The sequence below is a fragment of the Pterocles gutturalis genome, unplaced genomic scaffold, assembly GCF_000699245.1.
Source record: "Pterocles gutturalis isolate BGI_N339 unplaced genomic scaffold, ASM69924v1 scaffold51677, whole genome shotgun sequence".
NCBI lineage: Eukaryota > Metazoa > Chordata > Aves > Pterocliformes > Pteroclidae > Pterocles > Pterocles gutturalis.
The window spans coordinates 1,207-17,129 of NW_010112171.1; the positions used below are offsets into that span (position 1 = coordinate 1,207).

The window sequence follows — 15,923 nt, forward strand, 5'->3', positions numbered from 1 at the left end:
AACTTCAATAGGTGGTTATCAAAGGTGGAGAACAATAGTCACAGTGTAGTATTCCACTGAGTTTCTGAATGTTTATTAGTACCACTTCATTATATCAGGAGGGGAAATTGCCACACGCTGAGTTACTTGGGTTACAGTAGGCAGCAGTACAATTGGGTAATATTAAGTGTTCCCTTTACATGCTCACATATACTGTAACAAACTATTCTTAAGCTACAGACAGATCTAAATAACTTGTTAAAAACTGGGCAGAGCAGGATCATTTCAACCTTTCATGCTTCTGTTATACTTCTTGACTTATTTTAGATAAATAAAAAATGTACTGACAGTAAAGATTTCAGGGTAGTGTAGCTCTAGGACAAAGAGTTGAATGACAGTTTGTTGAGATGATGTTGGTGCACAAGACCTTCTTTCACTCATCTTCACAGAGTTTTCCTCCTGTAGAGCTTTGCTGGTGCCAGTGAAGTGGTCCTGGCTTACCAGAACAGAAGAAGAAGAATTTGAACTCATTTGTCCTTCAGCAGATTGTCTCTTCATAACTAAAGTCATTGAGTCCCCAGTCCAAAGTCTTGAAGTGTACAGAAGAAACCACATTCATTTCAAAATGTCTCTTATCAGGAGACAAGAGCCAAAGGCTGGTCTCCACCACAACATTAATTTTACAAATAAAGCAAGGTATTTCTATCCTGCGATTAAAAAAAGCCATTTGTTCTTGCACTATAACCTCTTTAGGAAGTCGAATTCTTCTCAGTACCATGGCAAAGGGAGAAAAGGAGGAAGAGAGCATTTAGAGGCAAATATGCTCCTGTGCTGCTCTGGAGCTGGGCTGCAGCAACCACCTGCAGGGATATTCAGAAACTGGAAGGAGCAATAACAGGAGGAAAACCAATATCCTAGTGAAGTATCTTCTGAACAGCTTGTGTTCCTTCTGGGGCTCTCCCAAACTTCCCATTTCACTAGACTACCTTTGCACTCAGCTGGTTTTATGTATATTTACCTACGATCAAGTAAAAGAAAGTACTTCAGAGATTCTGAGATCTTGTAGCTATTCCCAGGCCAGTAAATCCCGAGAGCCCCAAAAGAGAGAACCAGTGAGTTCAGCACTGATAAACCCTGTAAAGCACTAAAAGCTACAGAAATACACACAGGTCCATTTTTGTATATAATCCAAGTATTTTAAGTAAGGCAAGAAAGCAACATGCAACATCATTTGTGTTAAAACCTGACATTTTAGCTACCAAAGGAAAAAGCAAACTTTTTCGGTTTTGTTTTTAAAAAGAAACTATAAATGAGAGAAAATCCATCTCACTGTGCAAAAAATCATAAAGGTGAGACTTACAGGCCAATGAAGTAACTTCTCAGTATTCTCAGCTCTCCATCCCACTGGAAATACTTTTTTTTATTACTTTCCATACACAGCATGCTTGTGTGCCTTTCTCAGGGAAGCGCCTCTCAGAATTAGAGATTGTCTATGGCTTTTAAAATCTAAATTCATCCAAGATTAGTGCGAATAGTTATATCTCGCTTCAGTAGATGGACGCGTCTTCATAGTGGAATTTGCCTTGAGAGCAGATCCTGGGGCTGGAGACCTGGCCATTCCCCCAGGGTAAATACTGGCTGCACAAACGTAACAAATGCCTCTTGAACTTGACTCCAACAAACACATAGAGCACGGGGTTGAGGCAGCAGTGGGAGAAAGCAATTTTCCGGCTGATGTGAAATGCGAGGTTGGAGTCCTTTTCATACTGACAGGTAGGTGGTGGAAAAGTGATGAGAAAGCTGAGGATGTTGTAAGGTGCCCAGCTCAGGAAAAAAGCCACCACAATAATAAGGATGAGTTTCACAGTCCTGTGCTTTCTGCGAGACCTTGCTCCGAGGAGAATTATCAGTATCTTGAAGTAACAGAATACGATAACCCCAAAGGAAAACAGGAAGAGTATGTTTCTCTGATAAATGTCCACCTTCTTCCATTTCCAGTCGGCATAATCACAGGTCTTGTCCCCTTCCAAGTTTTCTTGCACTGTGGTATGAATCACCTCAGGAACCACAATTAAGATGCTACCAGTCCAAACGACCAAGCTCACCAGAAAACCACAGCACTGCGTCTGGGATCTCAGAGTTGAGAGTGGGTTCACTACGGACAAGTACCGCAGGACAGTCATGAGAGTCAGAAAGAAAACACCGCTGTAGTAGCCGATGGAGAAAACAGCGTTCACTGCTTTGCACAGGAACTCACCAAAAATCCACCCAAAGGACTGGTCCACTGCCCAGAAAGGCAGCATGCAGGAGAAGACTAAATCAGAGACACAGAGATTCAGGATGAAGACGTTCGTTAGAGATGTGAGGTTCTCGTATTTGAATAGGATCCATAGCACCAGGGTGTTTCCTATCAGGCTGAGCAAAAACACCAGAGTGTAGAGGACAGTAGTGAGATGGGTGTAAAATACAAAATAGTTGCCCATTTCACAGACATTGCTCTCGTTAAAAGGGTATTCATATGAGTAATTATCATCTGAATCAGGTGGATAACTTTCTTCATCCATTTGTCTGCGCAAACCTCACGCTGTTCTCCAGCAGCTACTTCAAAGAACCCCAACAATCAAAACAAAATTTTGGTGAAAATCAACCCAATAAGTAAACTCCTGCTGGGGAGGCTTCTGTTTTAAGAGACAAAAAGCAGCAGTGAAACTACCTTGTTTGTCCCGGTTTTGGGAGAGAAAGGAGTCATTTCCTTCTATGACTAGAGCACGAACACGTAGATACTAAAGATTTACCCTCAAAGCAATATCCAGATCTTAAATACTTAAATTGGCCAAACAGTGTCAAAAACTATTGGGACTTAGAAGACCGCGTACAATCACATGAACATACAAGAGCAGCATGGTCACGGTAGCCTCATATCTTTATGAAATTAAGCTAAAAAATGGGTATAGAAAAATGAGTAATGGTTCCAACCAGTGGTTCAAAGTCTAAATGAAGTCCTGGATGAAGGTTTACCTTCAGTACTGTTTGGATCCTGATTTCACTGAGGCCAGCAGGAGACCTGCCACTGATCTCTTTCGAAGTAGAGTTGCAGGAAGGAAACTCCACGACTCAGGCTGAAATTGTGCTGGTGACATTTTCCTTTTTGGATTAGTGAAAGCAGAATCTGCCTGCTACCGCCAGGAAAAGACACACTGCCTTTTGGGGACAGCAAGGAAAGCGTGCCAGGGAGTGCTGCTGGCTGCCAGCATCTAATGCCATTGTCCAGGGGCAGGTGGCTCTGGTCGGCCAGAGGTCGGCACAGGCAGCACAGGCCAGGGACCTTCTATCCATTGGGATGTGGTCACCCAGTTTTGGAGGCAAGGAATGTGTGGGATTTGGTACTGGGACAGCAAGTGGCCCTGGCATGTTTATCACCAGAGGCACAGTCCTAGCTGGAAGGTGTGCTCGTGGCCATACGTCTGTGCCATGCTGCCACCTTCAGGCATGCAGGACAGGTCCCTGCCGAGGCTGTCATCCCCTCTGCTTTTGCAGAGACAGTACAGATGACATTTAAGCAGTACATGGGTTAGATTGAGGTCTTGACCGGGACGCAGGCTTGGCCTAAAGTGCAAACACATTCTGGGCTGTCGGTCTGCACTGGGGAGTGAAACAACTTTCTGTCTGCCTTGGAGAAGTTTTACACATGGTAAGAAACTCTTTCAGGATGTGGGTGAGGTGAAAAGTCAGTAGGACTTCCTTTGCCCAATTGGGTTTTGGAGAGCCCCAAGAAACCCAGCTCTTCACAAAGACTCTTACCCTATTTTTAAAGCAAAACCTGCTCTTGAGTTGGGGTCATTTTCTGAAACTGGTGCTTCCGCCCATGCTCCACAGGTTTCACAAGGTGGGTACAACACATGTGGTCAGCCCAGCTCCTTGGTGGTCCCCTGTTACCCCAGCTCTGGCTCCCAGCCCTGGCCATCAGCCCTGAGATAACTGCAGACAAGGGGGGAAGAAACATTTCAGATTAGGAGTCTGGACCCCACACCTGACACATATCTATGAGTTCAAGTTTATGTACTAAGTACCACCACAGTCAAGGCAGGGGCGGCTTACAGTATCCATGCAGACACACAGAATTAATGCTTGTGGGACTTGCCATGCAAAGAATGATATTTTTCAGAAGTGCTGCCCCAGCACTGCAGCAGCAGCAGCCCTCCCTCATATCCAGAGTCACCATGGGGGTAAAATTAGCAGCCGAGTCTGTTTTTACAATGAGGAAGAGGTTATGATGTTCTCTTCTCTCCTCTCCAGCTTCTTCTTTCCTGAGAGCTGCAAACACACCCTCTGGGCCCTTTAGCACAGTTTCACTGTAGCTTCCTCTGTTCCAGAGGGTTTTTCTGGGAAAAAAAAATCTGGCATTTACACTCTGCTTTTGAACTTCCATCCCAAACCACACCTCTGGACAGAAGGGACAGCAGCGAACAAAGATGTTGCTGCAGGTTACCCGCTATCAACGGGACATGCTGGCATCCAGCAGGTCCCTCCTGGGGCACTGCCACAGCCCCTCTCCTGCCACCATGCTAGGGCCCTGGGGTGAGGGTGTATGGTCTGCAGGACCACAGTGCATGACGATAAAACTGTGACCTCATGCCTGTGTGATCGGTGTTTTATAGGTTCTAAGGCTGGTTGGAAAGGATACAGCGCCGACAGAGCACTCAGGCAGGAACAACCTTGGCCACAGAGGCTTGTGTGGAAGTGGAGGCGGTAGACATCCAGCTTGCGGTTGCCCACGACAGACTTCAAGCCAGTGTGGATGCAGGTCTGGGTATTCCCTATGCTACCCAAGGGCAGGGGGAAGGACCAGTCCAGCCCCTTTACTGGTGTTACAGGGCATCCGAGCACGCCTCGCTGCTGCTCTGCTGCCCTCTTGGCTGCCACCCCTCACTGAGATCCTGGGCCCCCAAAATCAGCACTCAGCACTGCAGCCAGTGAAAAGGCTGATGGTAGAAAATCAGATAAAACAATAAAATAATTAGAAAGAGAAACCACACTCCCCACTGCTGACCACTCATTTCGTTTGAGTCTTGCAGAAGTCTATATACAGCAAAAAAATTCTTGTTGCTCCCGGTGGCCATCTATTTCTGGAGAGAAGCAAAGGTTGAGGCTGTTTTCTGGCTTGAATTTGTAATTGGAGGAAAGTGAGAAATGCAGGGTTGTCAGGTGCAGAACGGCTTTTTAAACAGCTGGATTGCAAGTGAGTGTGGGAGAGAGGAATGGCCTGAGACTTCATCGGGTTGATCATCTGAAGGCATCTCAAATGGTGGTGGGGAAGAGCCCAAGGCTCAGCTGGGCCTTGGGAAAGCAGTCCTCTTCATAGTTACAATGAAGCTTTCTGCAGAAGAAAGACAGAGCTGGAGGAATTTCCTTGTGTAAGGACATTTCCAGAGCACAGATGCTGTTTCCCTACTCTTTACTGGATACGCTAATGAGCTAAAGCAATATAAATCACGTTTAATAAAAAAACCCCACCCATAGTTACATTCTGAGTGCTCTTTATGTTACCAAAGAGGCAATTAATAACTTGCACCACAAAAAACCAACCGCAACCCAAAACACCCTGGTGCTGTTTTAGCCACTGCTTCCCCAAAGCCCAGCGCTTCCTCCTGGTGTGGCACGTCTGCTCACAGGCCCGGGGCACAGCCTGGGCGTGGGCAAAATGCTTTGTCTGGAGAGGGGAACCCATCTCCTCAAATATTCTTCCCCAGTTCTTAAGAAGGACTGTGGAAGTGACGGCTCTTCAAGCAGATCCTGCGGTGATCACAGCTCAGGTGGCACTGAACATGCCGCCGGGTGAGGCTCACCTCCTGGCAGACAGCCTCCACACAGGCTTTCCTCTCAGTGGGCTTTTCAGAGCAGAAATCCTTTCCCTTGGATGTGCCTGTGAGCACAGCTGTTCCTTCCAAAGTCTGAGCTGAAATACAGCTGGCTGAGACGCTTAGTCTGAGCCCAGCAATTCTTAAGATCCTGCTAGACCTGTCTTGCTTTCATGCTCCCAGCTCTTTTTCTCTAGCGTTTTGCTTATTTCCTTCTATTGAGGATTCCCTGTTATTATCAGAGGCAGCTCAAAGCACTTCACCTCAGTACAGACACGGCACTTTGCAGAAGACATCTGCATATTTCCATCTGGCACACCGCGCAGTTTGTGTGCACCTATTTCAGCGCCGAAGTATGTGCAAGCAGGTGGCCAGCAGCAGCAAATCCACCCAGATAAGCTGTTCTTTAGCAAAAAGCCAGCTGTAGCCCACGTTGGGCTCTGTGCATGAAGCAGGGGTGAACCAAGACAAAATCTTAATATTCCAGTTCCTGAGACATTTCGTAACATCTCCGGCCATCTGTCCTTTGGTGTGATCTTGCGGTAAGTGCAGTGAGGTCGGGCAATGCTTTATGCAACAAGGGCTGGCATGCTCTCCCCAAAACTGCTCCCTAGCTCCTAGATTGCGCTATGTCAGCTCCAAGGTAGCTCCCGTCACTCCGGCTGTCTGTCCTGCTCAGTTCATCTGGCAGATGCATGTTCTTCTTCATTTGTGATATTTTGCTCAAATCACGTTGAACAGCCAGTGTTGCAGCTCTCAAGGAAAATCAAGTTTGTGAGCTGGGAAGTGTGGCCAACTCCTTTCTGCAAACTAAAGGGCAGAGAAACCAAAAGGCAAGAAGATGCAGGCAGTAATGCAATTAGGGTCTGTCAGCATGAGTGTCCAGGCTTGTGAAAAGGCCAAATAATCTAGAAAGCAGCCTCCTTGCACACTTTCTCTTTTGAAATTGTTCCTTACTTAAAACAGATTTTAAATATGTCTGCGGATGATAATGTGGAAGTGCATTCAGGCTAATTATCCATGGATGACATGAAGGATCCGTGCAGAACATAGGACTAATAAATACATTTCCGTTCTTCAAATTTCTTGCTTTTTGTCACAAACCACCATTTCTTTTTTTGAAACAAAGTGCAATTCTCCCTTACTTTGGAATTTCCCACAGCACCAAAAAGCCCAACTTCTGATGAGCCCTACTGCAATCTGCTGCTGCCTGTGGTGTACAGAACCAGCAGCAGCACTAGGTGGTTGATGTTAGCGAAGTCAGGTTTGTAGAAGGAGGTTTTAAAGACCAGCTGACAAAGAATGAGAAACCAAGATGCTCAGAGAACTTGTCTGCTTGTAGATGAGCCTCAGAAAGTCCTTCACTTTCTAGCTCTCTTCTATGACCAAGATATCAAGCAGCTCATCTCTCCATCCACCACGTTGTCTCTTTTCCCACCAATATCTCTAGTTCTAGCTTAAGATACTACGTGTTCCTGCAGGTAAAGTCTCACTGATAAAGGCTTTTCTCAGTCTGTGGAAGACATGAGCCTTGGTCATTGGGTGGTGAGCAGTATCACTGTGTATCACTCATTTGTATATATTACTACTATTATCATTATTATTTTCAATTTTATTGTAGTTTAGTTATTAAATTGTTCTTATCTCAACCCATGAGTCTCTTTTCCCTTCACCCCTTTAATTCTCACCGCCATCCCCAGGATCATGGAGGGTGAGCGAGCTGGCAACAGCCCACCCTGCCCGTGCCCTTCAGCAGCAGCACTGCCCTTCTCTGTCCAGCTGAAGGATCTGAGGCGTGTGCATATTTAAGGAAGTTTCTCTGCATATTTATAGATGTTATTGATTTTTTTAGATCTATAAATAGAGCTGGAGAAAATAAAAAAAATCTCATGAGCCCAGAGACTTGTTTATTTTTTGCAATAAGACCCACTGATTTGACAAGAGCTCCTTGCACATGTCGCCTGTGCTGGCTCTACAGAGAAGGGTGCGGGCTGGGTGCAGCGGTGTGGATCAGCAATAGGTGGCACGCTTGAACAGGGCTGAGCCCTGCCTTCCCCTGGGCACCCCAAGACTTCCTTTGTGATGGACCCAGACAGCTCTCTTCCAGAGGGAGGCTAAACCAAGCATCCACTCTTCAGCAGGCATATGGATCCACATCTCTCTCCATGGGCCCCGTAGCACTCCATCTCCCATCCAGTCTTTAAGGGTCAGTTTATGAAGCTAGGCTAAAACCTCAACAGCAAAAGGGTATTTTCAGCTACACTTTAAATGAAAATACTTGGGGTTTGTTCTTACTGAAAAAGTCAGAAAACCACCCACCTGTTTGGGACCAAAGTGTTTCATGGGGGAAGGCAGAAGGACATATAAAATACCTGGTGGTTTTCTCATTTTTCGAAGTGCACTCATCACTTTAAAGCAAAACCGCAAGGGCAGAACATGAAGAAAGGCAAGCCTTGCATTTAGAAGCTGAAACCTTGCATGTTGACTTTTTGTAACGTTTCCCCTTCTCTTTTTTTTTTTTTTATTTTCCAGCTAAAGCTATTTGCTAAATGGTCCCCCCACCCTCGACTTCCCAAAGGCTGTTGGAAATGACTCAGATGTTCACAGGGCCGACCGGGGCAGTGACAGATGGTGCTGACTCAGGCCAGGCACTGCCCTGTCATCTCCACCTGCCCAGGGGACCCTGGCACCCCTCCAGATCACAGCCCCCTTCTTTGAGGAGTCTGAAATGAGAGGCACCCTCTGCCAAGTCTGATGGATAAGCATGTTAACGGTTTTTCTTGAATTTTAGATAAGAAGATAGCATGTTTTTTCATCACAGCTCCCCGACCATTTTCATACTTGATCTGATAAAAAACACCCAGTGTGATAACCTGACACTTGGGTTTCAGTGTTCCCTTTCTCAAAGACACCCTGACACTTTGCCTCATCTCGGCTTCCACCCCAGTGGAATGTTCATGTTGCTCATGAACACTAATGACAGTTGTTCTTAAGTATGCCTGTGAGGGAGGTGATGGGAGCATGCAGAAACTGGCAAAAAGGGAGGAAAGGATTTTGTCAGAGCTGCAGTTGTTAAGGATTTACCTACCCATAAGGACAGTCCCTTGGCTGCAGCAGTATTCCAAAGATAACAAGTGAAGAACCCTGCTACAGTCAACTGGGGTTCAAGGGGAGGAAAGCTCAGATGGACTGATGAAGTCTTCTTTTCTGTGACACTCTGGTTACAAAACCGAGTCTCAGATCTCAATTTGTAATGCAGAAAAAGCACTATTTGAAATTTAGGTATTTTTGTTTCAACTATTCATCTAGGATTTTATGAGATCGTCCCTTTAGGTATCTGAGCAACTGAGTACAACTTTGCTTTTTTATGCTGAAAGAGCAATGTCTGTTTGTTTTTAATGATAGCAGAGGGAAAATGACAAAGTTTGCACCCTGGCTTGTATATATATCCTCATGATATGTAAAGAAAGTGCAGAAATTTAAATACACTCAGAAGGGAAGGGGAAGCTTCTGCCTCTGTCCACAGCCCATGTCAGGTGTGACTCTTCTGGTTTTCCTGAAGTGCTCTGCAGCTGAGCACAGAGATCTGCTGATACCTGGCAAATGAAATATGACTAATCGAGATGGGAAGTGGTTTTCCTGCGTGTAGGTTGATTTTGTTCACATCTTTCTACCTCAAATGGCAAAGGAACACTTTGGAGAAAACGTGTTTGTTAAAGTTTTGAGTATCTATCCACATTAGGGCTAAGAAAGCCTGGGTAAGCAGGGACCTCTCCTAGTAAAACCAGACTTCTCAATCCCAGTATGGAGCATTGCATGTTCCGGGCTGGTCGTGGCCAACCCTTGGGCACCCCCGGTGTGTGCTCACACCTCCGTTATGGCTGGGTATTAGTGCCTGGCTTTGACAGCCATCACTGAGCACCCCAATTTGTTGCTTTAGGACAGGGGATCAGAGGCATGAATTTGAACTGCTGCAAAAAAAAAAAGGGTTCTGAAGCTTTGTCTGACCATACACAAATGGGTGGTTACGAGCTGGTCTAGCTAGAGCACCACAAAACCATGCAAGTGAAATCTCAGTTTGATTTAGGTCTAGTTACGTCTGTGTACCAGCCTCATGCCTTCCTCCCACCAAGACAAGCTGAATTTATATAAGCTACATTTAGCCTGGTTTCCATGTAACGAGTTGTACACAGGCTTCTCTGAAACCTGCTTTTAAGCTGGTTTGAAGACAAAATGCCCCCCTCATCTTTTCCAGAAACTGAGCCAAAGCATCACCGCGTGTTCCTGGAGTGAGGACTTGTACATTTTTGTTAGCTTCCTGCACTTTTACTGCAGTCATTATGAAACCAAGCATGTGGGGCTGGTGACAGAGGACAGGGCCAGCTGCACCCAGAACTCACCCATCCCACCAGGCCCTCTCCTTTAGGGTGGCTCCCTATGGGGGGGTATTTTGGGGGAGGGAGGCTCATGGAAGCCTGGCTGTTCCCACGGAAGTGTCTGGGAGTTTGCCCAGACCTGTCGGCGCAGGATGCAGAAGGTGCTGATGCACCATTGGGCAGTGTGACCCTGCGGAGGCTCTCGTGCCAGTCCAACACTGCGGGGCTCAGGAGCACGGGACACAAGGGACACCTTAATATCTGCTGGCAGGAGTTGAGGACTGGAAAATAAAAGCTGTCCTCAGCAAATCACTGCTTCCCAATGAAAACCTCAAAGTTGAAACCTCAGGGATGAATCACTTGCCCTTTAAAACACCTTGGGGCTGCAGCCAATTCTGTGTGCGATTTAAGGACAAGGATCAGATCAATGAGGCTGCTGGTTCCTCTCCTTTGGGGTAAATGCAGCGCATCCACATGCTGGCTCCCAAATTCCCTGTGTTTCCACCCAGCAGCTTTGTCTCAGGACTACAGTCACCCCAAGAGCCCTCTACTCACATCAAGGCCAAACCCAACCCTGTGGATCCCTCCTGCTGCTGAGCTGCGAGGGAAAAAATTAAAAGGGAGGAGATGTACACAGAAGTGAACTGGGGTCCTGCTGTGGAATTGGAGCCATCATGATGATCAAAAAAATATATTCTTAACTTTACCTTTACAAAAATAAAACCAGGCAGGGACAATCTAGGCAGGGACAATCTGGACTTAATGCATCATCTTCCTCTTCCCAGTGGTTCTTGTTCAAGCTGAGCTCTGGCCCTCTCCTTCACATGAGTTGTTTTGCAACACCCCCTCCTTGTTGCACTGTGTGCCGCAACACAAACAGCCCTGTGACGACGATCAGGGTCTGATGCGTGATGGTGAACACTCGGAGTATCTAAACAGGGTGGGGTTTGGAGTCAGGACCTCAGGCCAGATGCTGGCTCCAAGTCCAGCTGATTTGCACTGCCTCAGAAAACCACTTTTGTTGGCTCTCTGGAGGACTCTCCAAAACAAGAGCAATGCTACAGCACAGCCTTGCTGTAGTTGCTCCAGGCTGTCCCATCTCTTCCTCCTCAATTACCTTGGGCCACTGGGAATGGGATCAGAACTGGATTGCCCCATGTCCTGTTGTTCTTTGGGGCTGCAGCTGGATCCCGGATAGGGGCATGAGGTGAAACTGTCCCCAGAGGGCAAAGCTCCTGCAAAGATATTAATTCATCTCTTCCTGAGATACCTCGGCTTATTTTTTAATGTTTTCTTAGAGAAACTAGAATGTCTTAAGTGTGCCACAAAAATGTCACTGCAGAATGAGCAGCTGAGAGCAAGGTGCAAGGCCAAGGCACACAGGAGGAGTTTGCCTTGCTCCCAGAGTTGATTACACCCTTGGGTACCACAACGTAGCTGAGATCTCTTGTCCTCTGCCAGCCACCACTTATGGGCAAGTCTGACTGTCACAGTACTTTGTCTACTTAGCTTTAGAGAGCTCCAGGGCAATGGGAGAAAGCATGCACGTTTTAGAAGATTTCTCTTTCCTGGATGGTGCAGAGTAGCAATTCCAGGGCGTGAGAGGAGGGGCTGACAAGAGCTGGCAGAAGAGCAGGAAGCAGGAGCTGTGCAGGAGCCCTGGCCACCAGGTCTGCAGAGCCAGGCAGCCACGCAGCTGCGATGCCAAAAGTGGAAGCCGGGGCATGCAGTCAAATCGGCTTTGCATAAAGGGGAACCAGATGCTCTGGGGCCAGAGCCTGCTCTCAGCTCACGGCAGGTAAAGCTAAGCATCAGCTAGTTGCAGAAGACCAGCTCCATGCCCAGCTGGTGACACTGGCAGCAGAGCTTGGTTCCTTGGGTTGGTGGGGTGCAGCAGATGAGGAAGAGGTGCTGGAGCGTCTCGTGGCAAAAAAAGAAAGATCAGCTCAAGCATGGCCAAGGCTAAGGACTGTGCAAGACATTTGCCCCCATCACCTGCTTTCTGTTTCCCTGTTTTCCTTCTGCTTCACTTTCTTTACCCAAGTTCCTTACCCAGCACAGCTCTTTGCCTGTTGTCTGCAGTTTCTGGCTGACATGCCATGCTCAATGACAGAAAAGAGAAGCTGAGATCCCTTTGGCTCCCCAGGGGTGCAATGGGGCACAGGGCAAGAGGCTGTGCAACAGGACAAACACCTACCAGCTCGTTGTCTGGACTGGGGAACGCACACTGTGCCTCCTGCTCCAGCATTTCTCCAACAGAGAGCATTTTACCCATTTTCACGGTAGAGAAGGCAGCGAAGCTGGCTGGCAGCTGCAGCAGCCAGGGAGACAACAGCCCTCGTGTATTAAAACACCCAGAGGCATAGACTATATCTGACTGTTCGCTGAGGGGGAGAGCCTCAGTGCCCAAAGGCAACCCGTGGTGTCTCCAGGCCAGCCTCCAGCTCCTGCTGGATCAGCCCCCAGAGCCCGCAGCTGCTGCCCCACGCTGCAGCGCTGAATGCTGTTCCCATTCAGGCTCCTGCACGGCTCCTGCCAAAGCGAGTGCTGCCAGCCAAAGAGGAGGAAGAGGCTGAAGCAGAGCTGAGCTGGGAGGTAGGTAGTGCTCGCAGGTGTGGGAATTTGTTTCACACCTGAAGGCCATTTGCATGATCTTGTTGGCCACCAGCACCCCCAGACCATAGTTTAGGATCCTAGACCTAAGATATACTAAAAAACAACTTTGTATTAAAAATTTGGGTGGATGGCAGGCTTGCAGAGGATTCCCAGGGCTGAATTTTTAACACAGCAGGTGATTTAATGACCCTTTTTTGGTCACAGCTTTCTAGAGAGCCTGGAGACAAATGTGTAATTTCTCTATGCAGCCACTTCCTCCTCTCGTGCAACGGGGGAGTACAAAGATGTGTTTTACACCAAGCTTAATGCAGCTGAGAGCGTAAATGAAATCGCATTGGGAGCACTCTCATGCAGTTGAATAGCATGCCTTACTGCAAAGCACGTTAAACGTTAATCTCCTGTGGTATATGTGGCCAGCTGCTGTTTGATGTCTTATCAGAATACCTATTCACATTTCAAAAGACAAAGAAAACCCCAAAGCATTACGCTTTTTTTTTTTTTTTTTTTATTGTGTGATTTCACTTTGCTGCCTTGGACCGTGGATCTATTTTATTACATTACAGTGGAGAATTTCTGTTTTAACTTTCTGGTTTTAGCTTTCCTAAACTGAAATGAGACATAGCACGAATAAATGAGGGTTGTTCTGTTCTGTCTTCAAACCCATTGTACTGATAAAAGTCCTAAGTAACCAAAAGGCAAGCCTTCTTTGTCCCAGCTTATAGCAATTATCATTGGCAAAGTCAGGTGTGAAGGTTTCCCAGTGCTGACCACCCTCACCTACGCCTGGGCTCTTCCTTAAGGAAAGCTCACATCGGGAAGGGTTTTGAGTTTGGAATTGCTGGCTTTGCATATTTGATAGAATAAAGATGAAGCAAGCAGAGTGGCATTTTGGGTAAAAGAAGAACAAACACCCAAAACACTATTTTTCATTATTGGATATTATTGGAGACCAGTTTAAGAGCTTTTTTTTTCTCCAAAGATTCCCTAAAGCATTGTGGCTCAACTCTCGACGTCAGGATTCCTCAGATGTTCTTTGGTCTGTCCAAGAAATGCCCACACATTACTATTAACCTTGTCTATAAAAGCTGGTCTTGTGTTTGATCCTGGTCAGAAAGACACATTCACACCTAGTGACTTCAAAAGGTTAATGAAACTTTTGACTTTTTACTCTTCTGCCTACAAACTTGTAAGAGGGGAGGTATGAAACCTTGATGGTTCTTAGAATTATTGGAGCCTATCGGAAAGGTGTCAGCAAAAGAAGTTCTGGGTGTTGTAAAAGGAAATACAGATTTTTACCTCTGCAGTGGCAAAAGTTCATCTGTTTTATCCCACTCATTTGAAACTCACAAGAGCCCCTCTTGTGCTTTCAATACACCAGAAAAACATGAAACTACAGTTTGGTAATGAGAAGAAAACCTGCCTGTGTATCTGCCTACTGGAAACACACTCCTCCTCTCCTTCAACCCAACTACTTGCTGAGTTTGGTATTTTTCAGAACATTTTGGGCTGTATCTCTTTATCTTCACTAAGCTGTGCATGTCCATCCCCAGCCCACAGGAGAGGAGGACAGTGCAGGTGGCAGGAGTGTGAGCTCTGCTTTACCCTGGCTAGCCTCAGAGATCCTCCTTACTGCTGAGGTGAAGAGGGGGTGAGAAGGGTTGATGCATAAAGCAAACTCCTTCCTGCCAGTGCAAGGTCAGCTGTGCTGAAGCCGGAGCCACTGGGCTGTGTTGGGAGGAATGCGTGCTCACCCCCTGCTCCCCCCAGCTTCACCCTGTCCTGCCAGCATTATTACCAGCAAATTCTGGCATGTCTCCCTGCAAGCGGCAGGCCTTTGGGCTCGATTATTTGCTTGTTTTGTACAGCAGCACCATGCAGGATGAGGAGTGAGTTTACACGTGGCGAGCATTGAACCCTGCAGGTTTTGCACCTGCACCGCTGCCTGCATCCTAGTGCAAGCCCAGGGTATGTGCTAAGTGGTGGCACAGGCTGCCCGGCTTGCTCCTGATGTATCCGGATGACTTGCTGGGTCCACACTGAGGTGCTGAGTGAAGGTGGCCTTCTCTCTCCCCCAGCAAGCCCTGGTGCACAGGCTCAGCGTGTTTGCAGCGGTGTGGATGGTAGACATGTCTGGCATGGATAGCAGGCTCCCTGGTGGGTCTTAGATGTTGGAAATTAGTTCCCAAGAGCCTTGTGCTGCAGCTCTGGAAAGAGAGTTATGGCCCTGGCTCTCCTGAGGTTTGAAAGCTCTTTCTGATACTGTTGAAAAGCCCCCAAGCTGCAACATCTAATCATAGCACAAAAGTGTGTGTCTGTATTCTGCACGGTCAAACCCTTTTAGCCTTATTTTCACCATTGTGAGCTTGCCCACAAAAGCTTCCAGCTTTTGCCAGTGTCGTTGCCATGCCCTCGTTGCCATGCCCTTGTTGCCAGGCCCTTGGACTCACCGCCTCTCGTTCAGCCAGAGCTAACTGTGAGGTTTTCAACACTTTTCATATCTTGTACATTTCCTGCAAAAGGTGGCAGAAAAAATGTGTTTCCTGAGATGAAGTAAGCGAAAAAGAAAAGCTATGAAAACCAGACCAAAAGAACCTAAAAAACCAAGTAAAAGAATAAAGCTGTTCAGCAGCTTCCTGTTTACCAGCGGCTCAGATAGAGATTTATCAACGGCGTTGCTGAGCGCTCCTCACACCTCCTCCCAGACCGCAGCAGCGTAGGAGGCGTGTGTCATCCCAGCAAAGCCTCTTCGTGCCCTCAGCAAAAGCAGAAGACTGAGGGAACACGTGAAAGGCTGGACAACGCTGCACAGACACCTGCTTTGAGATCATCTCCACTGCAGTCTAGATGGGAAGTGCCAGCAGGATGGGGCCCATTGCCCAGATTTTGCTCCGTGATGCTCTCAGAACAAGAGCATCACGGAGGTTTGAATCCAGGACCCCTGAGTCACCATCCCGGTCTGAAACCACCCTGTTTTAAGAGCATGGTTTCACATCTCCTTTTAAGATTTGATAAGCCATCCAGAGCTGCTTCCATGGGAGGCTCCTGTGTCAAGAGCGGAGCTGTGCTCAAGATACAGACGTGGGCACCACTGGCC

At 47.2% G+C, this 15,923-nt stretch overlaps 1 protein-coding gene across 1 annotated transcript; it reads right to left on the minus strand.

Annotated features, from left to right (window-relative positions):
• Nucleotides 1-1,526: 1,526 nt before the first annotated feature.
• Nucleotides 1,527-2,543, minus strand: XCR1 (chemokine (C motif) receptor 1). Its single transcript, XM_010073933.1, has one exon. The coding sequence runs from the start codon at nt 2,541-2,543 to the stop codon at nt 1,527-1,529; it is 1,017 nt and encodes a 338-aa protein (XP_010072235.1).
• Between the last annotated feature and the right edge of the window lie 13,380 nt (nt 2,544-15,923).

Coding starts and splice junctions, on each gene's coding strand:
- XCR1 (XM_010073933.1), bottom strand. CDS start 2,543: ATGGATGAAGAAAGTTATCCACCTGATTCAGATGATAATTACTCATAT.